The sequence below is a fragment of the Musa acuminata genome, chromosome BXJ1-3 (assembly GCF_036884655.1).
Source record: "Musa acuminata AAA Group cultivar baxijiao chromosome BXJ1-3, Cavendish_Baxijiao_AAA, whole genome shotgun sequence".
In the NCBI taxonomy this organism is placed as follows: domain Eukaryota; kingdom Viridiplantae; phylum Streptophyta; class Magnoliopsida; order Zingiberales; family Musaceae; genus Musa; species Musa acuminata.
In genome coordinates, this window is record NC_088329.1 from 44,848,212 (window position 1) to 44,872,795 (window position 24,584).

General features: G+C 37.1%; 2 protein-coding genes across 11 annotated transcripts; both read left to right on the forward strand.

Moving 5' to 3' along the window:
• Positions 1 to 436: 436 nt before the first annotated feature.
• LOC135581305 (uncharacterized) lies at positions 437 to 21,265 on the forward strand. Of its 10 annotated transcripts, none has more exons than XM_065144585.1 (20): positions 438 to 838; positions 3,677 to 3,805; positions 4,017 to 4,078; positions 4,512 to 4,574; positions 6,618 to 6,711; positions 6,805 to 6,913; positions 6,998 to 7,036; positions 8,757 to 8,840; positions 8,938 to 8,999; positions 10,327 to 10,429; positions 11,685 to 11,834; positions 12,746 to 12,814; positions 12,903 to 12,959; positions 13,054 to 13,314; positions 14,827 to 14,907; positions 15,090 to 15,200; positions 17,007 to 17,077; positions 18,107 to 18,325; positions 20,076 to 20,169; positions 20,781 to 21,265. In XM_065144585.1, exons 4-20 carry the CDS (start codon positions 4,514 to 4,516, stop codon positions 21,099 to 21,101), a joined length of 1,986 nt encoding a protein of 661 aa, XP_065000657.1. In that variant the 5' UTR covers positions 438 to 838; positions 3,677 to 3,805; positions 4,017 to 4,078; positions 4,512 to 4,513; the 3' UTR covers positions 21,102 to 21,265. The 10 variants fall into 10 exon arrangements, with proteins under 10 accessions (XP_065000683.1, XP_065000657.1, XP_065000663.1 ...); XM_065144598.1 differs by having other exon boundaries at positions 584 to 679; XM_065144591.1 differs by lacking the exon at positions 3,677 to 3,805.
• Positions 21,266 to 21,768: 503 nt separating this feature from the next.
• LOC135634286 (F-box protein At3g12350-like) lies at positions 21,769 to 23,962 on the forward strand. Its single transcript, XM_065144651.1, has 2 exons — positions 21,769 to 22,963; positions 23,113 to 23,962. The coding sequence occupies exons 1-2, from the start codon at positions 21,818 to 21,820 to the stop codon at positions 23,578 to 23,580; spliced, it is 1,614 nt and encodes a 537-aa protein (XP_065000723.1). The 5' UTR covers positions 21,769 to 21,817; the 3' UTR covers positions 23,581 to 23,962.
• The last annotated feature ends 622 nt before the right edge of the window (positions 23,963 to 24,584 follow it).

A 24,584-nucleotide genomic window follows, 5' to 3' on the forward strand; every position in this document is an offset into this window, starting at 1 on the left:
TGGTTGCTCTCCTGCACAGCTCTCGTTGGGTGATTATCGACTTTGGCCCATCAACGAGTAAGTCAGTGCTTGGTTGGTTTTGTTTTACCTCCCCTTAGGCCAGATGCCGACCAGCTTTCCGAGACGAGACGTACGAAGGAACACCTTCGTATGGATTTTGGCTTGGCGCATGGGAGTGCTCCTCTTGCTGACCTAGCAATGGCTTGACGTGACGTTGATTGTAACGCGGCCTGGACCCAAAATATACCTTTATCATGATATATTGATTGTGTTTATATTTATTATTATTATATATAAATTTTATATTTTTCAAAAGAAAATAATTCTATTTTCTTTAGGAAAGATTTTTTTATATATATTTTTGATATTATTATTTAGTTTTATAATTTTTTTAAAAAAAAATGGAATTCTGGTGTGGGCTTCAGGTGGCAACGAGGGTTGGTAACATGCTAAATGGACTCCTATCCAATACTGGTTTAGGCTTGTGTAAATTGTGTCGGACGATAAACCCTGGCGGACCCATTAAGCCTGGTGGGTCCGAGGGCCACCACGACCCGTTAAGCCTGTATCAGTAATCCCACCCTCGGACCCGTTAAGTTCGACGCTCTCGAGACCCCTCTTCGGTCTTCCGTGTGATCCATCCCCGTTGCAGACCCCGGCTTCCTCCCCTTCGTCGCCGGTAAACTCTCTCTCTCTCTCTCTCCATTTTTTGAGGTCTGCAGGTCGTCGCCTGGACGGCCGCGCAAACCACGGAGGTGGCTGTTGGGGCATCAATTCCCCCTTCCGCCCTTCGTTTCCGCCTCGCCTTCCTTCTCAGCGTCTCTCCTCGTCGAATTGGGTATGTGAGAAATTGTTTTCTTGAAAAGAAAAGCAATCTTGAGACGTGTTCTTGGCAATTGTTTTCCGAGAATACACCCGGGGGAGGCCCCGATTTCTTGTTCTTATGGGGCATTTGGGCGGCATATCGAGGTTATTGAGTTGTATTCTTGAGACTTGTTCTTCGCAATTGTCACCGGAGAACACGTCCGAATAAGATCCCGATTTCTTGTCATTATGGACCATTTGAGCGGCATATCGAGGATATTGAGATGTGTTATTGAGACATGTTCTTGTCAGAATAAGATCCCGATTTGTTGTTTTTATGGGCCATTTGGGCGGCATATTCAGGTCATGGAGACATATTTTTGAGATTTGTAACGGGCAATTGTTTCCCGAGGACACATCCGAGTAAGACCTCGATTTCTTGTTCTTATGGGCCACTTTGGCCGCCTGTCGAGGTTATTTTCTTTTTTATTTGAACTAATTTGTATTGGTGAATGCTAATGAACAATGTGTCTGAGCATTTTTGGCGAATAATTTCTTGATATTGGCTTTGCCTGCAAAAATTCTGAATAGTTAATTTTGGGGAGAACAATTACTTTGATCATTGGTAATATAATTCTCTCTACTTTTGGGCAGTCTCACTAGTTTCTTTGACTTTTTTTTCTTATGTTACAAACATACTTTGATCATTGGCATCTTAACGCACTGTACAACAGTACATAACAGCTTTTGTTCTAAACTTAAATTTTTATCTGAGACAAATAAAGATTTTTTGGCGTGTTTGATGGCATAATCATATTTGATAGAAAGGATTAAATAAAGTCAGAAGGAAGATGTATATCTTCAGATAATAGCAAAGGAGATAGCTCAAGGATCTAGGCTCGAATTTTTTTAAGTCGAAGATGGTTTTATTACATTCCACAATCGATTTTGTGTTCCTGAAAGTCATTTAGTAAAGATTCAATTGTTGGAGGAGGCCCATAGATCAAAATTTAATATCTATCCTAGGACTATCATTATGTATCGAGATTTCGCTAAAACTACTGGTGACATGGTTTGAAGATAGAGATATAGCAGAGTTTATCTCTGAATATCTGATCTGCCAACATGTGAAAGTATAATATCAAGTACTTACGGGAAAATTACAAAGAATTTTAATTCTTGAATCGAAGTGGGAGCAGGTCACTATGGATTTTGTGACAGGACTATCCAAGATTGCGAAAGGATATGATGAATTTTGGGTAGTAGTGGATAGACTTACTAAATCTGCTTACTTTCTCGTTGTTAACAAGAAGTATTCATTGGATAAACGAGCAAGCTTATATATTAAGGAGATTATTTGATATCATGGGATACCAATTAGCATTATTTCGGATAGAGATCCAAGGTTCACCTCTAAATTTTGGGAAAGTCTACAAGAATCTTTAGGCACATAGTTAAAATTTAGTGTAGCTTTTCACCCTAAACTGATGATCAGTTTGAGAGAACAATACAAACTCTTGAATACCTCCTAAGAGCTTGTGTTTTGGACTTTGGTGGAAGTTGAGATATACACTTGCACCTAACTAAGTTTGCTTACAATAATAGTTATCACTCTAGTATACAGATTGCCCCATTTGAAGCTCTTTATGGGAGAAAGTGTAGGTCACCTGTGTGGGATGAGGTAGGAGAACATAAGTTTTTGGGACCGCAATTAATTCAAACAGATGCTGATAATATTCTAATTATACGTCAAAGATTATTAACGACTCAAAGTCACCAAAAAAGTTATGCAGATTGAAAGCAAAGAGATCTAGAGTTCAAACTTGGTGATCACGTCTTCTTGAAGGTATTGCCAACCAGAGGAGTCATAAGGTTTGGTCAAAGGGGAAAGTTGGCCCGTAGATTCATTGACCCATTTGAGATCTTACGGAAGGTTGGGCTTGTGGCATACATATTGACATTGTTCTCGGTTTTGGCTGACATCCATTATGTATACCACGTCTCTGTGCTCTGGAGATCCATCCCATATCATATCTTACCAACTTCTGCAACTAAGAGACGATGTCACATTTATAGAACAACCAACCCAGATCTTGGAAAGAAAAGAACATGTTCTAAGTAATAAAGTCATACATTTGATAAAGATCCGTTGGCAACACCATTCAGAGTAAGAAACAACTTGGGAAAGAGAAGAAGATGTGCGAGAGCAGTATCCTTATTTTTTTGAGGTAAGCTAAATTTGGGAACCAAATTCACTTTAGGAGGGGAGAAATGTAATCTAATCTTCGAACTAGGAATTAGTTTTTGTTTCCTTGCTTGTCATTGTGATTTATAAAATATTAATTTTTATTTCCTTGATTATCATTGTAAATTAGGAAATAACCATTAAGCATTCCAAATAAAGTGATATCATATTTGTTAGTGTATTAAATAAAAATTAATATTAAATAAATACGAAAAATTAAAAATAAAATTTTCTTAAATGGAGGGCTCACCTTCTCCTATTTAAGGGGAGGAATTTCTCTCCTTCGTTCCTCACCAAGCCGAGCCCAATAACGAAAGGAACGAGAAGTTATATACTGCTGAGGAGAGGTATGTCTAGTTTAACCTAAATTGAACATAATCTAGTTTAAATTATACTGGTCTATGGTGGCTCCAGACCAGTTAAATGAGGATTAGAGATCGGTTCAGCTAGAAGGTTCTAGGTAAATCAAGTTCAATCGGACCGATTGAACTAGGGTTCAAGTCAATTGAGGGCTAGTTGGTAGTATTTAACATGAATAATGTTTGAAAAAAAATATTTTAATGTGTTATTTCATCCTAATATAGACATGACCGGTATGAGTTGATGTTATTTCTCTACCGAGGGCAGGTAGGGCGATTCCCTTCGGGGATTAGCGGGCCGTCAGATGTGGTGGATGGATGCTTCCTTCATCCGCTGTTGAGACCAACATTTTCCTACTTTGGCGAGTGAGGGACACCACTCTATCTGCTATTGGGGGTACGATATGAGTTTGCCTCCATCCGCTATTGGGAGAACACTAACTTATCTCGTAGGATAAAGCCTCCCGATTCATTGTTGAGGGAGTGCTCCTTCGGGTATTTGATATATGCCAATGTGATGATTGATTTTTGATCATGTATTTATTTGTAATTGATTTATAGGGGTTCCTACTCAACGTTGTTGAAATTTTTTTGTTTTTGATTTTCAGAACAGTCTCCTACTAGCAATAGACCAGATTCCAGTGGAGAGCAGACTTTCCTCTACCAATAGGTAGAGCCACTTGGATGTTTTTTTGAGTTAACATCACTATGTCCTTCAATAAATACTTTTGATTTGTGATTTAACGAATAAAAGAATTGTAATAAATGTTTATAAGTTATGAATAAAGTGATGTTTATTCATTTAGCTTTGAATGTACTTGTGGAAAAATGTGATCCTGTAAAAAAAAACAGGATGTGACACAAATATTCACTGTGAATCTTTTTATTTCTTTTTCGTTTCACTTAAATTTCTTACAAGAAAAATAAAGTTTCTATTTAATTTCTTGACTTTATAACAACTATCACCTCTACCAGTTGCATTCTCATTTTATGCAATTGTTAAGATAGGTAGGGCCTTGGCATTTGACATTTTATTTCTTATTTTAAAAATTATGCTTTACTGAATAGAAATAATTGTATTTATCTTCTTGTTCTGTTGGTAGTTATGGATGAAAGAGGAGGTGCTGAAGAAGACATTCACTACCAGATCGAGCAAATTAAACGTGGTATAATCTCATGTTCTATGCATTGATGTAATATACTCTTTTAGATACTAGACCTTATTATTCTTTTACAAAAAGTGTATGTTGTTGAGATGAAAATATTGAGGTGGACTAAGAAATATAGGAAAGTTTTATTCATGGATAACTAGGTTTAGCTTCAATAGAGGATAAAATGAGAGAGAATAATTTAAAATGGTTTGTATATATGATTTGTAGACTTACAAATGCTAGTTAGGAGTAAAACGATTATCATTGGTGGTACAACAAGAGTTAGGGGAGACTTAAGAATATTTTACTAGAAACTATAAGTAAGGATTTAAATGCTTTTAACTTAACTAGGGAGATGTCTCTTTACGTAGCTCAGTGGTTATAAAAAATCCATGTAGCTGATCTCAGATAGTTGGCATTTTGCGATTTTATTATATCTTATTGTGCTTATCTTTATCCCTGTTTTTTGTGTTACTAAATACTAATTCTATTCTGTTATTTGCAATGGTCATATGAAAATACTTAGGGAATACCCTTTGAGTTGGCCATATGGATTGGAAGCTCATGATATGAAGCTCGCATGACCTGAACATAGAGAACTTAGAAGGTATCCTATGGAAATATATAGAACTTGTAAAATAATTTACCTAGTTCTTAGGTCATATAACTTGGAGTTAAAGAAATGGACTTTTTAATACAACTAAGCATAAGTCAAACATGTGATTCATGCAGTCTGGACTTTTGGGAGGCTTAACAAGATGATAAGATATCAGTATCAATGGATTGGGCTGGATCAGTTGATTTGTACCAGAAAATACCAATTAATTATTTGAGCAGCACTTAATTGAGAGAATTTGTCTTAAGGAGAGAAGTAATGGCATCAAAAGTAAATTTCAGATGAAATAGAAGCAAAATAGTTGTTGGCACCTTGCTACAACGTGAATTCCTATGCCACTATCATGTTTGGGTTGTTTGGCATGGTAAAAATCCCTCCTGAAACTCCTGGAAACTTAAACTATATGAGTGCCTGTGGCTGCTGATAAGCCTATGCAAATCTGTGACAGCCAACATGTAATTAGTTAAGTCTCATGCCATGGAACTGAAAATGTATATTTCCTATAATAGAGGCACATGTTGGTCCATTATCGAGGGGCATGCTGCATAGTGCTTAAACTAATAGCTGTTATAACTTCTATAATGGTCATATAATGATTCCAGATGAGTCTTATTTTTTTATATGTAGTTAATGGAAAAAAGTGTCGTAACCCATTACTGTTTATTGTAACTATTTGGATGTTGGTGAATTTCATCACTACTTATCAAATAATTTCTTTGACAATGACATGTGGCATCACTCACAATTATTTCTTCTTCTTGTAACAGTAACTTTCTAGTAATGCTCAGTCTTTGTTATATCCCATAAGGTGGCATTTTGGCACCTTGGTGCCTTTTAGCGCTTAGCGCCTTTGACTACACCGATCCCATTATATCAGGCGCATAAGAGTGGCATAAATGAGTTCTAGTGCAATCAGCCTTTGGTCCTCAAGATCATGGTACTATAGCAATATCAAGATCAACTTAACCTTCTGAAGAACAAGGCTTATGAAATGTTAACTAGTTATGCTAGCATTAGTGATTCATCGGACTCTGATTATGACATTAGTAATTCATTTTTTTGGACAGTGCTACACTAGTCTTTTCAAATTTCTCTAATGTCTTATTTAAATGTGTCATGGTAATTGGTCGACACAATGACACATACTTTTGTATCCAAGTAGGCCAATGGAGCACTCAATTGCTCAATTAAGATGCAATATAAATTTATGGTGTAGATATAAGCATAGTCTAGATTCTAGAGTTTCTTGTCATGTGAGGCATGTGTTCACATAGTTGGGCTTAGTGTAACATAAGCACAACCTTGAGTTAATAGAAGATAGTATAGAGTATAGACTATGTACTTATAAAGATTAGTTACATTGTTGCCGAGTACCATGTTGTTTTCTTCCCATAAGCCATAAATTTATTAACTGCATGTGCCCATGTCTTCTTGTTTTGGAGAACGCGATGAACTGAGGAAGGATATTGAGCAGTTGTGCATGCAACAAGCTGGCCCTAGTTATCTTGCAGTGGCAACCCGAATGCATTTTCAGAGGTGTGCTGAATGATTATATTTTTAGTCTGCAGTTTGATTTGTGGCTGGAATTCTCATCATATATCAGTTACATCTAACTGATAACCTCACCAGGACAGCTGGTTTGGAACAGGAAATTGAGACCCTGAAAAAAAGGTTAGCTGGATGCATCAGAGAGAAACTGAATCTTCAAGAGGAGCTTTCTGAAGCTTATCACGTTAAGGTTTGGATGTTTTGTGTCAGTTTTTTGTGTTTGAATTCTGTATTTGATAATTTCTTCTTTTTAGTCTGTATATTTTGCTTTCAGAGCCAGCTCGCAGATTTACATGCTGCAGAAGTTTTGAAGGTACCATGCCAAAATATATATGCTCTGTTAAACCATTGAATTACTTTGCAATATGGTTCTTTTTTAATTCTTAAACTTAAACTGTACAATTACAATGAGTTCTTGAATGTTCTTTTGTTGACTTTACACACTTTCTTGTATTATAAATAGCACAAATACTGATGAGCCAGGCAGAAAAGTTCAGTTGTAAAGATGTTCAAATGCGTATCGTAGAGAATATTTTGATTGTTTTCTTCCTTTCGTTCGATGTTTTTTGCAACTTAATTCTTCACACCAGTGATTCAAAACTTTCTGGCTGGTTGTTGGAAATCACTTGGAATGGTACAACATATCGAGTTTCACTGAGTTTCTGCACTACCTTGTTCCTGCGGTACTGTTTAAAAATGAAGTACCTATGGGAAAGAATGAAATAAACAGGAAATTAGAATGTAAAGGGAAAAAAAGCCCTTATTGTTGATTTCCAGAAAATTGGTTTATAGAATAGCAAAAAATATGCAAAAAAAAAGTTTATTTGAGGTGATGACCACAATAAACACTGATGACTGCTTGTGTGGGACCCTTTTTTTGACATAATGGTGAGGATGGCTGCAACTTCTGTGGTCACCTTCATGGGTACAAATTGGTGTTTAAGATAAGTTGTTGTTTCTGTCTTGACCAGGATGGGCCTTTAGCACTCGACCTGTGATTCATATCAAGCACATAAGATTTTGATAGATCAATAATTAAAATTGTGGTTTGGTTTATTATGTGCTGGTTTAGTGGGATATCAATACATAAATGAAAATGAACATTGTTTTGTTCGCATAATACAGAGCAATGATATGTATTGTGCAATAGAGGGTGACATGAATTGAATCTTAAATCACTGGCACTAATTTCACTCGACTAATAGGAATTTTTTTGCCCAGTACTGTACTTCCTAGAATGTTGATTAACAATGTTTTTCTTCACAAGAAGGGATGACCACATCAAGAAAATGATGGCTCGAAGCTTAAACAATTATATTTCCTAGATTTCATGCATACTATGCTAGAGTTACCTGTCGATTGAAACTTGCAAAAGTACAGCTTGTTACATGTTGTAGGTTTCTAGAGTTACTGTTCTAGTTGTGCAAGCTGCTGCAACTCTTATGCTAGGCTAACAATTTGTGTACATGATGGCTATATTTACGTGGGTTCATGGTAACATATCATGGGTCTAGCGGAACATTCATTGCTAGTGTTGAGGCATGATGCAATACTGCAAAAATTTGTTAAGAAAATCCCATTTGACCCTAAAAAATTTACATAAACAAGGCTGTATGATAACTGAAGGAAGTTATAGCATAGCAGTCTTATGTTCTCACAGCTTCTTGGTTATCTTGTTTATTTATAGATGATAGTTCTAAGGAAATGCATGCCTCTTGTGAAGATATGTTGAATTTAAAATATTCTGAAAAACCAGTGCTACTGCTGCTTTTTTGAGGTTATATAGCTTCAAAGAGTTATTGGGATTTTAGTTCTAAATGATTGCTAAATAATATTAGCTCATTTTGTTGCCATTTTTATTAATTCTACTTCCAAAAAAATCTATTCATTGTTGTTTTCTCATGCTTTAGAGTTCTGGTATGCCAGAATAATTTTCCTTTGGAGTTATGATATGATATAATAAATTTATGGATTGGTTATCATATTGTCTCAAGCTCTTTTGTAACTGGTTTATGAGTTCTTTATGGATGCAGAATAAGGAAGCAGAGAAACAGGTGAAGTTCTTTCAGGGCTGTGTCGCAGCTGCATTTGCTGAACGAGATAATTCCCTAATGGAGGTTTTAGTTTTACTGTCCTGATCGCTTGATTTGCAGTCTTATGAATGTTAATAGAACAGTTTTGCTGACAGTGTCTTTTCGTATTTTTTTGCAACAGTCTGAGAAGGCTAAAGAACACGAAGAAGCTATGTCACAGAAATTAATCCCTTTAGAGAAGAAGTACTCTTCTGTCACTTATTAACTTAACATTCCTAAATGCTTTTTTTTAATAACTTGGGAAAAAAATTATATAGGATTTCACCTTTAAATGCTTTCTTTCAATAATTTGGAAGAAAAGTTGCATTGAAATTGATGCCTGTCTTGCAAGGATAATATCCAGAAAATTTGCTTGTCTTCTGATTAGGTTTGTCGATATTAGGGGGATGCAATATTATTGAATTTTTAACTGCAACATAATGTAGATTTTATAAAGGTCTTAAACTATGATTTGTGCATGTGAACCATTTATGTATACAATGAATTATTTATTCGGAGCTAAAATAGTAAAAGTTAGATCTCCAAGTATGGATGATACACTACTCGAGACTACGTGGAAAATGAATAGGATCTTTGTCTTTGTGGATATAAGCTGGGTCCTATTGGCAGGAAAAGTCATCTTTCCTACCCATTTTTCGTACATCTATATGGCACTGATATTTTGAGCAGAAGAATTTTTATCTATAAAGATTTAAAATAGATCAGTCCTGTAAGTCGAACAGTTCCATGAATGGGTTGAGCAGGAGATGCATGAAAGTTATTGGTTCTAGTGACTCTTAGGTTTTGGTAATTGAGAAGGCTCCTTGCCTGAATTTATGGCTTATTGTTCATGTTGTATAGGAGTAATGAGCAAATTGATGAATTTCAGTGTAGCATGGGTTATTCTTTGTTCTTGTTATAAGCTGAAAAAATATCTTCTTGCTATACCTTTTCAGAAGTGGTCATTAATATAATCCTAAATGTCCATGTGCTATGCCTGCAGTCACAACCTGGCATGGTGAGTATGATGCAGTAACATGTCAAGTTGGCATACCAATATGTCCATGCTAGTAATTTATTGGCATGGTGTGCACTGGTTACTTCGGTCCTGGATTAAGACACTTCTGTCATGAGACTAAAAGATGAACCATCCATTCCAAGTAACAACATATACTGCCAGTTACTACTTGCAGTACCAACAGAATCTTTTAGGGCAAAAGTTGAACTAGATTTTTTTGGTCAATAAGTCCTTGTGGTACTTAATCAAGACTGAATTCTGTTGTTCCTGGTTTACCATATGAAATAATTCTTACACATGATCCTTTTTTTTTTTGCTATGCTCTCTTGTTTGTAACTATTAACATATACATATTGTCTGTCTATCGGTAACCTGTCGCTGTTTTGTACTTTGACTATAGGAGTTAAAGGTTAGGATAAAGCTACATGTGCTTTGATGTACTGGTTTTCCTGTTGGTGCCTGATTATGTGGTACAATTAATTATATATACTTGGCTATTTGTATCTCTTGCAGGGTAGAGGAACTTGAATCTGCATATTTTAATGAAAAGAAAGTTAGTACATCCGTACAAATGGAATTGGATGAACTGAAAAAGCAAAGTGAATATTGTGAGAAGGTAGATACGTGATCACATCTAGTTCCATTTCGTTCATTTGTCTTCTTTTTTGCATTACTTTTGCAATCACTAATTGCAACGTACTTTGATTCTTTCTTCTCTTTAATCTTTGCTCTAGATATTATTATTTTGAATATAATAAAAAAAAGCATCAGATCCATTAATATCACTGTTGCTTATATCCTGATTCTTCCTTTTCTGTCTAGAGGCTATATGTTTCTGATGGTCATGAACTAATAACAATTTGATTGTCTATAAAAGGTTGAACAGATGAGTGAGCATCTTTACATCCCAAATTTTTTTGTAGATGATCGACATTAGAAAAAATTTAACAAACCAGCTTCTGGAGGTTAGCCTCCAGTTGTTCTAATGGATATGAAGAGATTTACATGATATCTTGAAAAAATTAATCATTTGCCAATTTTGGGGATTTCCTTTTCATATTTTCTTAGTTTCCATTAGCACATCTGAAACATTCAATATTTGTCCAAGTCTCTTCAAATATTTGTCATAACCCTTGAACCGGCTTCCCCTTTTTTTTTTTTTTTTTTTTTTTCTCTTTCTGCTACATGCTTCCACTTGCTTCTGTTAGATTAATATGTTTTGTCTTTGTACTTGTTGAGCTGCTTGATGGTTATTATGTGATTTGGAAACTGAGAATTAACGTATATAGGTCAGCAGAAGCTATAGGTCATTTCTTTATAATTTGACTGCAAACTGGAGTGAGATGATTTGAACTTAAAGATGCAGTAGGGAGCAAAAGAGGGCCAAAATATGCACCAACATATATAAGTATAAAGGATATGATGATGCTGAAATCAGTTGAATAGGTGGGCTGTGGCTGAAACCTCAATTAGTTCAGATTATTGGCTCTGTTATTGTTGCTGTCTGTAATTCTGTCTCATAGTCCTGTCACTTGGTGGATTCACCATGTCATGAAAATTTCTTTTTGACCAGCACAGATAGCGACAAGTCTCATCTTAGATGTTTTATCATAATGATTGACTATGGTTGGCATAAATATAAATATTTGATCCTTAACTGGGAGCTTTAGAATTTTTTTGATACTGGTAATTGACAATATGGTTTAAGCCTTTCTTCTGTTGTGTATTTACACAGAATTATAATCACTAAATTTTTAAGCCTTTCTTACGTCTATCATGTCATCATTGCACTGAGCTTCTTTGATATGCCCAGGAAATACCTTTGATCTCTGAGGCTTATAAATTGCTTGATCCTTTTATTTTCTTTGCAGGTTGTAAATAAATTTTATGAGATCCGTGAGAGAGAGAATGGGCTTTTTGCAGATATGACATTGCTAGACAAGTGTTCTTGCCTGCTAGATGATCCTCCAGACAATTGGATTTTCAGCAGTGACAAGGAAACATCCACTTCAAAATACATTGTAAAGTTAACTTACCATTTGTTGTATGGTGTATATGCCTTCAGAAATTTATAAGCCCCAATGAAATCATTAGGTTGTATTTTGCTGTCGCTTAAGGAGGGTGTGAATTAAATTGTGCTATATTTTGAATGTGAATTTCTGCTGTAGGAGTTCTACTTTTCACACTTCTGCTTCTATATACACAGAAGTCTGAATGCCATATATATTGTCTGAACTCTGTTGGATGCTATATCATCTATTTTAACATCTGAAGCTATATTCGACTGTAAGCACATAATAGGATATTGCTGATGGATTCTGGATTGGTTTGAAAACTTTTACATACTGAATCACAGAACCAATATAGGACTAAAGAACCAATAAAATGGAGAGAAATTTATTTTACGAATGGTGTGAGGAACTACATATATGCTCATGCTGGCGAAGAAAATTAATGACTATAATTAATCTAATATCTGATGGTCAAAATTTTACATTATGCAAATAAGCAATTTGAGGGTCAGCTTTCTGAGCATGTAGCTAAAAGTTGAACCACAAGTTGTCCTATTCCCAGTGGATCAGATGCAAGTATTTGCTTCCATAGCCATCAACTTTACCCTTCTACTGTCCTTTTTTGCCTGTGTGTAGTTGTGTATGTTCTTTTTGTGTGTGTGGGCTTTTTTCTTTTTATTTTTGAGGTCGGGAAGAGGGGAGGGGGGGAGGTGGATGGTTGGTCACTATGAAAATGAAAAATAAGGCATTCTGCTATGGCATATATGATTATATGGAATGCAAATGGTTCAGTTATATAATGTCTTATGAAGCCTGAAAGAAGATTGATTTCTTCTTTTATATTGAATAATCCTCTCCTTGCCTCTCTCTTACTTGGTTATATGGATTTTGTCACCACTGACAGAGCATGTGTTACACAGGCTTCTCTAGAAGAGGAGAAAGAGGCATTGAGACAGTCAATTAGCAAGCTTCAAAACAATTTGCAAATGGTAATGTCTATTATGCCAAGGAACAGACTATATCTTGTCAAGTGGTTTATCTCCCTTACCTCAATCTGAAAACTTCATGGAATTCCAGGGACTCAAAATTGAACAGCATCTGAGAAAAAAAATGCAGTGCTCGGAGAAAAGACAAGTAAGCAAATTAAGCAATCAATGTTGAAGATTCACATACTTTTACAGTTTACTTTTCTTTTCAGTGTCAGGCATAACTCAATGACAAAATGCAGACTGTATTGGATTCTTTGGTGAGGAAAGGGCTATCTGCTTTGCGCAGTTATCACAATCAACAGAGATTGGAAATCATAAAAGAGTTGGATCAAGAAGCATCTTGGATGGACTCAATGCTTGTTGAGGTTCAGAAGCAGTTGACTGAAATTCAAAATAATGAGTCAAGTGTTGCGACTCCTCAGAGAGAAAAGCAATGTGATGATACTGAATGCAGAGATGTGCATGTCATGAATGATGCGAACTCTAGTTTCATGGACAAGGTTTGTGTTCTTTGTATCCAACCATTTTTTCTCATGTGCCAATAACTCAATTTTTATAATCCAGTTTTTCTTTTCTTTTTTCACATGTATTCTTGAATAATCTGCACTAATCCCATTTGCTTGTGGCAGCAGACTTTATGAGCCATTGAAATGGGTACTCTCACATGTGTTTATATTTTCCTTAGTGAAAAAAAAGAGAATAATCTATCCATAAGGGCAGTAAGGTAGTGTTCGGATGTATAGCTGCAAAAGAATAATCTAACCGTATGTTATCCTTATGGCTCCCTCAGTATCCTAAATTTTATGATATAAGTTGACTCTACTAAGGTATCTGTCTTATCCAATAGAATAAAGAAAAATATCCTGCTTGACTTGCTCTCTGGGAAAGCTTCCCGGATTCAGTTTTCTATTTCTTTTCATTGTCTTACGATTTGGTGATTGCTCTTAGCTACCATTAAGTTATGCAAGTTTGGAATCTTTTTGTTCAAGGCAAATTTTCTCTTCTAAAATTTTCCAACTTATCTTGAGACTTGAGCAAATTACTGCTGATTCCCAATTAGATAGATCATTTTGGTATTTTATTTTTCTTTTTCATTTGGCATATAATACAGGATGATTATAGTGTTATGGTGCTAAAAAATAAAACTGGCTTGTAAGAGTATCTCTGTAAACTAGAAAATTTGTTCAGAAAATATGTTTTATGGTGTTAAATTGAAAGAATGTTGTATTATTGTATCTCTACTAGGGACCAAGATTTTCATTTGTCCTTTCTGTATGTGGAAAATTATATTTATTAACGCGACTTAAATCCTGCAGCAAAAAAGTCAAAAATGGGTATTTTGATAGTTTGATTATGATTGGCAAGCATTTTGAGAAAAAAGAAAATTGATATGATTTGGAAAGCTCCTATGAAACTCTAGAGCTAAAAGCATGTTGAATTAGAGAATAATATTTCAGTTGTTAGTTTGGAAATTATGCAGAAACATCAAAATGAAGTTGATGTGAAACCTCATGCAGTATTGGATGCTATAATATGTCAATTTAACAATACATTTGTTCCTCCAATCATTTCAGCAAATTGCTTTCCTTTCTTCATGATTAATTCGGATGGATAGAAGCAGTGAAATTTTAAACCTTGAAAATGTATTTAATGGAAACAAAATGGATTTGTTCTTTAGTTGGTGACAATAGTGTGGATCCATTGTGATGGTGTCAAAATTCTACCATGATTCGATGATAGGGTTATGGCAATGAGCTGAATAGGGAAATATGAGGTAATGATGAAAGGATTTGAAAAGGATTTCCATTGTTTTAACTCACTAAAAGGATCAAATGATAATAAAGGTATGTGATTTTTTTGTTATATTTGATAAAGGGACTTGAAATGCTTGAATGTGGTACTATTTCCACTTATTCTGTATAACAAGCATTACTTGTAGTTGGGTGAACTCTATCATTTCAAATCCTATTAAATTTAATGTTTGACTTATTATCTTCAATTCTTGATGGCAGATGAGTGATATTCCTTCAAGTAATGTTGTTCACGGCACAAGTGATGCACCAGATGCCCTTGCACAAGCATTGCAAGAGAAGGTATTTTTACCTTTGTCTTTAAATTAATAATTAGCTCTATTGTTTGCATTGTCTATTGAGTGCTAAAGTTTGCTCTCTACTGATCATTTCCCAACTTCATTTGCACTTGGGTGTATATTATGGGATATTCTAGATATTTGTAATTTTAATTTATAAATGCTTATTTTGTTTTCCACTTCCAGGTTGCAGCACTGCTGCTTTTATCACAGCAAGAAGAGAGACATCTATTGGAGGGGGAACTTAATAAAGCTTTGGAGAAGAAGCTAGAAGAGCTTCAAAGGAACTTATCTCAAGTAGGTTTCTTTGATGCAAGTGCTGTTCTTTCTAACTACTACATAGCAAGACTTCTACTTTCCTTGCTTTAATGAAAATGGCATAGATTTTTTTAAATTGAAGTTTGATTCAAGAACGAAGATTTGAGAGTGAAATTGAGTCAAAGAGTGAGAGAGGGTAAAGGGGTTTGTGATGAGTTCAAATGGGTGTGAGAAAGGGCTTGGATATGGTACTAGAAGCCATGGTTCACAATATTGTCTGTACAAATTGACATGGGCTGGTTTTGCCCATCTAACAGCCAACCAACACTATTGATGAGCAAAATGGTCAAGTATGGACTCATCACCTGGTAAGCTCACTGTATGGGGTTTACTAGGCAGTGAAGAGACTGGTGCCAAATGGTACCGCCATACCACGTGATAAGGAATACAGTTTCACCGAGATCTATTTGTAACAATCAATACTTGTGGGTCTGGGCGTGTACCGAGATGCAAACCATATCTGTTCAGGTGGCCTGGTTCAGTCTATTACTTTTTAGAATCCTTGGACCCATGTATTCACATGTTCTGCAGTCACTTGGGAGTTACAATAACTCTTGGGGTCTCTCATGCTGCATGCTGCCACTTGCAGCTATTGGACTGGTACTTCTCCTCTTCTTCTCCTTCCTTTCTTCCTTCCATACTGGTCCAGCCATGGACCAATAAGGGTCCAGTACCTGAAATCAGTATCATCTTTTATTTTTATGATATTTGTCACGACCATCAAGTCTTCCTCTCTCTCGCTCTCTCTGTTTCTCTCCACCGCCTCCCCATCAGGTTGTTATCGCCTCCTCTCCGCTATGTCATCGCCATTGCTGCCATCTCCTCCTACCGACTTGTGTCACCAACTCCTCCAGTGCAAGGTTAAGATCGGTCCTGATACCGAATGGACCAAGATTTGATACCTAGGTGTTTTAAAAAAAAAAAAAAAAAAAAAACTGACCTGGATGCTTGTCATAATAACCATACCGCTATACATCTGGTATGAATTTCAAACTGGGTGAAATTGCTTGCTTGATCTGTTTATCTCCCACTTCACGTGTTTGTTCATGATTGGAACGATAAATCGCCTCTCAGTATGGAATGATAAACCCAAGTCAATCTTTGGATTATTGGCTACATATAATCATGGTTTTTAGTTTATCCTACATTTTTTCCTGCATTATGGAGGATTCTGGAGAGTTATTACTTGGTTGCTTGAGCTTAATTGTTAACTAAATAGATAAAGAAAAAATCTTCTTCAAAACTAAGCCTCAGGTTGTTATGCAGCACTCATAATTGCTTAAATTCGCCTTATATATTCTGGCAAACATCCGGGTTTTGAGTGTCAGTGTCAGATTGGTGGCTATTTAAGAGATCTTGAACGAAACAGGCAAACATTTCATGGAGCTTCCTTGATCATGAGTTGCATTCTATTATTCAACTCATATTTTTGTGGCTTTGATTATGATAATGATGATGATGGTTGTGTGCAATTAAGAATCACATTCTAATATATAATGTAATTGCAGTCTGAGATGCAAGCCTCTTTAGGGGATGCATGACTTTGTACAAAAGATAAAAATAAAGCCTTAAATTTAAAGATCTCATGTAAGATATTTGGCCTAAAAAGTGACGGAAGAATGTACATGGATCGACTTATTTAGGCACCATGCAAACCCTCAATATTCTATAGATGAACCTGCAATTTCATCGGAAGGTGCATATGCATTGACTTACACACAACCTTCCAAAATTACATGCTTGGATTATCTATGATTAACTCTTGCTCTTTCTTGTACACTTTAGGTTACGAATGAAAAGGTCAAAGCTCTTATGGAATTGGCTGAACTAAAGAGAGATTATCAACTATTGAATGAGTATGTTTCCTATTGAACTATTAAATTTCTTAAGTTCTACTATTTGAAACTTTGTTGCTTTATAGAATTCTTTCCACGTTAATAAACAAATTATTGATACCCCTTTGTGAATTTAGTTAGAACTGTTTTCTTTTTTTCAATATTTTGTTTGTATCTCTCACTTGTAAATACACCAAACCAAACACTGAATTCTGAATTGGACCAGAATGGTTCAGCGATATAGGTGAAAATTTATATTGTTTTTGGTTTAACCTAAGAGGTGAGAATTTATCTTCCATGGAGGTCGTCCAAATTTGCTAGTGATATCTGAGAAAAAGTTCCTTTTCTCTTTCTTTCTACCCTTATTTTCTTGATGATTCTGACCTCTCTTTGATGATTTGAACACATCAAATTTTTTGTCCATGTCTGTCAACACACACATGGCGAGGCCATGTTTTGCTGTACTTGGCTAATGTGCCTTCCCAGAGAGGTGATCCCTGAACAATGTATCCATCTATCGGCTACAAAGGGTGTTATCTTTCCAATAATACAATGGAAGATGGATTGGCCTATATTCCATCCTTTCCACAAATCTTTATGGCCCTTAGCTCAAATGATCTATATTCCATATCATGTACCATGTCATTTTAATGCACAACACTTTTGGGCATAACAGGGACACAGAACCATCTTGTTGGCATAATGAAGAAGGGATTACTGAGGGTTATTGATCTCATGTTCGCCTATCGATATTCTGTTTTCCCTCCTATCACTGTTTAAGTTTTCTTTTATGTATATGGTGGAAGGATATATTTATATGACTGATTTTTCCAGTGATTTTTTACATCTGGCTAATATTTTCAGTTTTATTGTAGTGACATCATCGGGTTGTCAATGATTCTGATGTATTTGATGAATAAATGTTGCTTTTATGATGTCTTTAAGTAGTTATATGTTGAGATGCATTTGGAGTTATTTGTTATGAATAAATTTATATGTTTGACATTTTAAGTAGTTATTAGTTTTGACTTGTGGTCCCATTTTCTACAGGAACAGACTTCATAGTATAAAACATGGCAGTCATATGGCCGATCCTGGCAAAAGTACTACCATCCGAGAACAAGAAGGGAAACTGAAGAATATATTGAAAAGAACATACTTGAGACATTGGATGGTACGTGATCAGAGCCAACAGGAAACTAACTTTCTTAAAATCACTGAAGAAAACGGTCCAATCATTAAGACAGACTCTTCCATCGATATTGCAAGGTTAGTGGTTATACATGTTATGTTAATCAGGACCTTAGGATTAACTCATTAGTGTAACAGTAAGGTCGCTTATTATGAAATGAACATCATAAGTTCAAAGCTCACAAATTTCCTCTGCATGTGGAGAGAGATAAAGACTACTATGTCCAACTGACCTTCCCAGATTTCAGGTGGTGCTCGTAAGCTGGGCCTTTTTAATATTTGATTTGATAAATGAATGCTTTTGAACATCTGACTTCCCTTGTTCATTATCCTTTCTTTGAATGCCAAGCCACAGCTTTTTGGTTATGTCTGTGGATCCTTTCCTTCCATAGGCCTAAGTATTTTTTCACTAAAAGATACAAGATCATGCTTGTTTAGACATAGCTGTCAGCTGCTCAGCTTCATATAAAAACTCCCCTTCTCTAGTCCAGGAATGGGCTGTGGAAAGGATAAATAAATGACACATATTTTAGGTTGCAAGTATATATTACTTTGTATTTCCTGCAGGGGTTTATTAAATTGCTTTCAGAATTGTCTACATGTTAATTGAATGCTAACCATACACATGTTGTTAAGGATATATGGAAGCTGTAAAGTTCTTTTGGTTCTTAATGGAAAATGATTTCCTTGTCGGAATCACTGAATTTATAAGTAATGATGGAAACTGACAAGTTAAAACTAATACATAAGTGATTATCCTTCTATGCAGAATATTGGAACCATGTTGATCAAATAGACATGAAATCATGTGAGTTTTGCACTGAGCCTTGATGTACTTGTTCCTGTCAAATGGACAACAGTGTCAATGAGATGTGGGACATTTTGATTAGTGCAGTTGTTCCAACTGTGCTCGTTGATGGATATTAATTGAATCTAACAGTACCTCCTTGATGACGTACATGTTAGAGATCTGATTGATGTATATTGCTTATGCATAGAATGTAAGAGAGGTGTGCTATTTATCATATTGGTTATGTATCAGTCTATCGAGGAGCTTAAGACAGGGTGTCGACAGTTTCTAGGAAACAAAATTAAGCATTTTCTGTTCAACTAAAGATCTAAGTGACGCCAAGTAACGTATAACCAAGCAACGTAGCCCTGTTTTATAGGCTAAAAATGCTGTATTTCGAATCTGAATAAGCAGAACTGATGCATCTCTAGAACATTGGGCATTGACACAAAGTATAGTTGAATAGATGGTTAAGAACCACCAAAAAGCAAGAGTGTCATCAATAAGTTGTTTAACAAGGAGAAACATCTGTGTGCTTTATGAACACCTCAATTAAAAGGCAAATCTTCTTGTGATGTTAATATGACTAATTATTGAATATCAGGGTTTTAGGCAGGTTCGTAACTGTGAGTTGAGGATGTTGAGAATTGAGAAGAATGTGCGATATTGGTAGAAAAGTCGGAGAAACGTTGAGCAGAGTACTAAATGTGAATAAGATGAGGTGCTAATGTTTTAAACTAATTCACGCTCCGTCAAAATAGAAGATGAATACAGTGAACTAGTAATTACATATAATAATAATCAAGTTGTCAGAATTGTGGAGGAAGCCGATTGGCTCCAAACAATAAGGGTGGACATGATGGCTTTTTTGGACAAAGGTAGGACATTGCACTTGGCAGAGAAATATCATAGGAGAGATCTACATACCCACACAGTAGGAGCTTGTTTGTCAATCCTTGTTATTGCTATCCAAACTCATCTCATTATGTATCAATTTTCAATTTTCGGTGGCACTATATGATCATTGAATTATTACAGGCTAAAAGTTGAGAATGCAGCACTTCGGGAAAGCATAGCAAATTTGGAACATCTTACTTCCTCAATTCATAGGCTTCATATTCTGCTTTTAAAGGTTGGTCGTTCGCTATCGGTGTGAAGAATTTGCTCTATTAGTCATATTTATGCAGCAATCCTATATGTAATTCTTAATAAGACCACCTGGTGTATCCACAAAAAAGGTTGCAGTGCTTAGGATCATATATTTTTTCTGTAATTTTTTGCATGGTCATTTTTATCTCACTATTTTTTGACACTAGTGGGGACCAATCACCTCAAAGTTTTCACTCTTTCTCATGTATGTACCTCTTAATGTATGTACCTCTTACTAGAATTTTGATCAAGGTTGTATTTCAACAATCTTTAACAAGAATTGCCCTGTGCTGTCCTTTATTAATATGTTAATTATCACTTTGGATGATAGCTCTCACAATCTGTCTGTTGATTGCCAAAATTGGTGTCTGGCTGCAATAGCTACGGCACCGAGGACTAATATAAATTTCTTTAGCTTTCTTATATCTAATGATAATAATCTGTAACTATGATAAAACATATCCTTGGCCATAGCTGCTTACCTACTTCAATTATTTTTCTACATAGACTCCATCTGTGCTACATGGTGCATTGGTATCGAATAGTTGCACATTTTATCTTGGTATAGTTTACTAAGTATGACTTTGGTGACAGGTTCAAGATGAAGCTTCATCTGTTGGCACCGAAGAAGGTACAACCCAAGCGGTGAGCAACGTTGTGATGGAGGCAAACCAAGTGAAGACTGCCCTTGGCGGCTCGCTCCCCGTCAGCTGGTCTGGCGATGAAGCTGACGCCATCATCTACACGAGTCTTCACGAGCCTTCTGACCCCTCGGAGGCATCCAAACCCGCGAAACTCGATGCTGTTTCTGCTGCAGGACTAGAGATGGTGGATCTCCTGATCCTAGCTGCCCAGCTTCAGCAGGAGAGCTTGGGAGAGAGGTGCGTGGATCCACACAACACAACTAGTGGTTGAAAGTGTTTCTTTCACCTTCTCTCGGGGTATGAAATGTGAATACACTATTAGTATGGAGATCTTATACGTTGTATGTGTGTGTACATATCATTTAGGAATTATTAGTTGACATGAAGGTGCTTTATTCTTATACCAAATGAAAATTAAATCGGTTTCTTAACGCAGGTTTGATCCTCCCAAGTTCTTTTGGTCTCCCTCTCCAATCATACAAGCATAACCCTCTCTTTTCGAGGACAATTCTTTGAATATTTAGTGAGACTTATCGAGAAAAAGAATAATCTTTTATGCTCTCATCATCGTATGATTCGAATCAAAATCGTATTGGTCTCGTAAACTTGACACGTAAGTTTATTTTTTCTTCAGACGACTATAAACTCTCAAGAGAATTGGACTTTATTATTACGGACTTAGTTGATTTTGCTTAAGTCGTGCGATACATTTGCGTGTCCGTTCGTAAAGATCAGTCTCCTCGAAGTCTCCCATGATTCTATATGATCTACAAAAGAGAAAAAACGAGTTAGAGAAAATATTTTATTCGGGATTCACAAGTAAATATTTTTAAAAATATTTTATAAATAATGTAAATTATAAATAACATCACGCTTCACCTCCCGAGGAGACCAACTCGATCCTTCCGAGGCAGCTGTTCCTGGCATTTGCTTCGGTTCCGAGGCAGCTTTTCCTGGTCCCGTCTGACCCGAGCCACGTCTCAGGCCATGAAGCCTTCCCAATTACTCGAAGTTCCTCGAATATTCCTTCGCTCGGAGATCTCTGGGAAGCCAACAAACGTCGCCGTTCCCCTCTCTCTCTCGACTCTCTCTCGTGCTTACGACTCCGAAAACTCCACAATTCCTCCCTCCAAGTCGATCGAATTCGTTCAGTTCTTGGATCCCGAATCCCAATCACCGGCGTACCACGACCGGATACCTAACCCTAACGCCTGCCCCGAAGACATGGCTTCGCCGCATCCGGCGCCGGCGATGTCGTTCTCCGACTTCCCGGAGGACGTGCAGCTCAACATTCTCTCCTTCCTCTCCCCCGCTGAGGTCGCCGCCTTCGCGTGCACCTCCCGCAGGTTCGCTGCCCTCTGTGGCGCTGCCGCCCCCGACAGCCCCCTCTGGCTCGCCATGTGCGAGCGCCGCTGGGTCTCCAGAACCCGCCCCCGATCGTGGTCATCCCCCTCCGCCTTCGGTCGCCGTGCCCCCTTCGCGCGCCTCTACAAGGCCCTCGACCGCTGGGAGCACCTCATCGGGTTCTGGCGCCGCATCGGCCACGGCGGCCCCGGCACGCCGCCCCTCGTCTTCTTCGAGTGGGGCCCCTCCTACATCGCCGGGTTCCGTGTCTCCCCGTCGCCTGAGGCCACCGGCGATGGATACGGCGTCCTCAAGGTGCCCTTTCTCTGGCTGGGCCTCTCGCCCAACGGCGAGCCTGTCAACTTCCTCCACCCTGGCTGTCGCTTCGAGTCGACTTCAGACATGTTGGGCTCGGTGTCGGACTCCTCGATCTCATCCTCGGGCCTCTCAGATCCCGACTTGCTGCCCGTGACCGTTAGCTTCATGGGCTGCAACCACTTTGTGGTGGAGGAGAATCGAAGCTACTACGCGGATGCTTGGTCAGAAGATTCCAATGGGTTTCCGGTGGAGGTGCTTGGAACCGAGGGCACGTCCCCTCCAGACCGATTGATGTCAGAGATCTATCGGTACTTTGCTAACCGAACGAGCCCTGGTAGTGATAAGGCTTTGAGAAGGCAGAGGAAGAAGGAAAGGGAGCGCTTTGGAAGGCGGCGATGGGACACACAGCATTTCGTGAAGATCAACAACTACTATCCCACCGTGGAACGGCCTTTACAGGGCTTGTGGAAGGTGCTTGCTTCTCTTTCCTCCTTGTTTTATGTTTGGAATATCTTTGCTTTTGCAGCTCCCTAGAGATACTGTGTGTATTCTACATGAATTTATTGTTTACTTTTACTTTCGATCAGTGCAAGTCATTGAAACAACATTTCCTCCAATAGGGCATTTCCGAGGACATGGTCCTTGAGTTCTACCTCGTCACCTATGATGATGTTGGTGGAATCACTTGCCGGAGGGTCAGCGAAGCAGGGGAACAATTCTCGGGTTATTCTCCTGTTTTCTGGACTTCAAGCACTGCATTTCTTGAATCACCGTTTCCCATAGAGGAACAGGATTTGTATGGAAGCCGCGAGCATATCCGTCCTGTGGCTTCAAATTGGAAAAGCATAAGGAGCGAAGTTGTCTCACGCATACTCCGAATCAACTCTAGCTATGACTTGGTAATTCCAAGCCTATCTGGTTCTTCCGGTGATCCAAGAAATGTGGAGGGTAGGATATGGGAGTATGATGATGGAACCTTTGGGTTTGGATTCCTTCGTAATAATTATACCATCGACCTGAAGCAAATCGCCTTAAATGGGTCTCTCCTTGATCCTGTAGAGCATTTCTGCAATCTTTCTGGTTTATAAACCGTTCCTTAGTTTCCTTCTGTATAAATTATAGCTACATATACTAATAATTCACAATCCTGTCCCTCTTGACATTGCACTATGTTGGTGTTTAAATAAGTCAAACATTCCCGGGAGGCTCAGGCAAGTGCAGAATTCATAATGGTATGTTGTAAGGTATGTTGTAAGCACAAACAAAATGAGGTATACCTTCCTATTTTGTACTATGGTTGTGCTTGTCTAGTCTAGCGACATTGGCAAGTATGCAGAAATGCAGACTGTGAATATAAGTAGTAAATACGTAATATGAAGATTGTTCTTTTCCTCAATTTTTTTTTCATGAACATGTAATGTTACAAACCCTATTATTGATTGATGGTAAGTTTCTGCTTGTTCTTCCTTTTGTGAGCATGAGATGGTCCTTTTTAGTACTCGTAAAAAAGTTGAAGTGAACAATGTTTATGTGACGAATGTAACACAGTTCACATTTTTCGAATAACTTCAGTGATTATAATTTTGTCCCTTGCCTGTTTTTCCAGTTTTTCTTCCTAGAGCCATAAGCACAAAGCTGTTATCTACAGATGCTTTTTAAATCTTTTATTATACAAATCTAAATGTTTATTTCAGATTTAATTAGCTCTCTATAGTTATTGGTATGATTGTTTTATTTAGTGAGACTAAGCTCATTGGAGTAATGTGATAATGTGCTTTATTTAGGGCAAAATTCTTTAATTAGCTTCTTGTTATTTTGTAAAGCTTGTTGAGAAAATTTAGATATGTTGTCGATAGATTAGTTGAAAATATAACTAATTGAATGAAACCGCTGTTCAACTTTGAGGGTCATGCCCATGCAATCCATCTTTTTTCCTGCTTCTATTAAGCTCTTCTTTGGTATTCATTTCTTTAGCAACTCTACATACTTAATCCTGCTTGTGCAATTCTTGAGCTTGAAAATAAATGTACTTTGTGGTGTTCTCCATTGTTCTTATAGTGAACAAATGCTATCCGCATTCCTTTCTCCTACG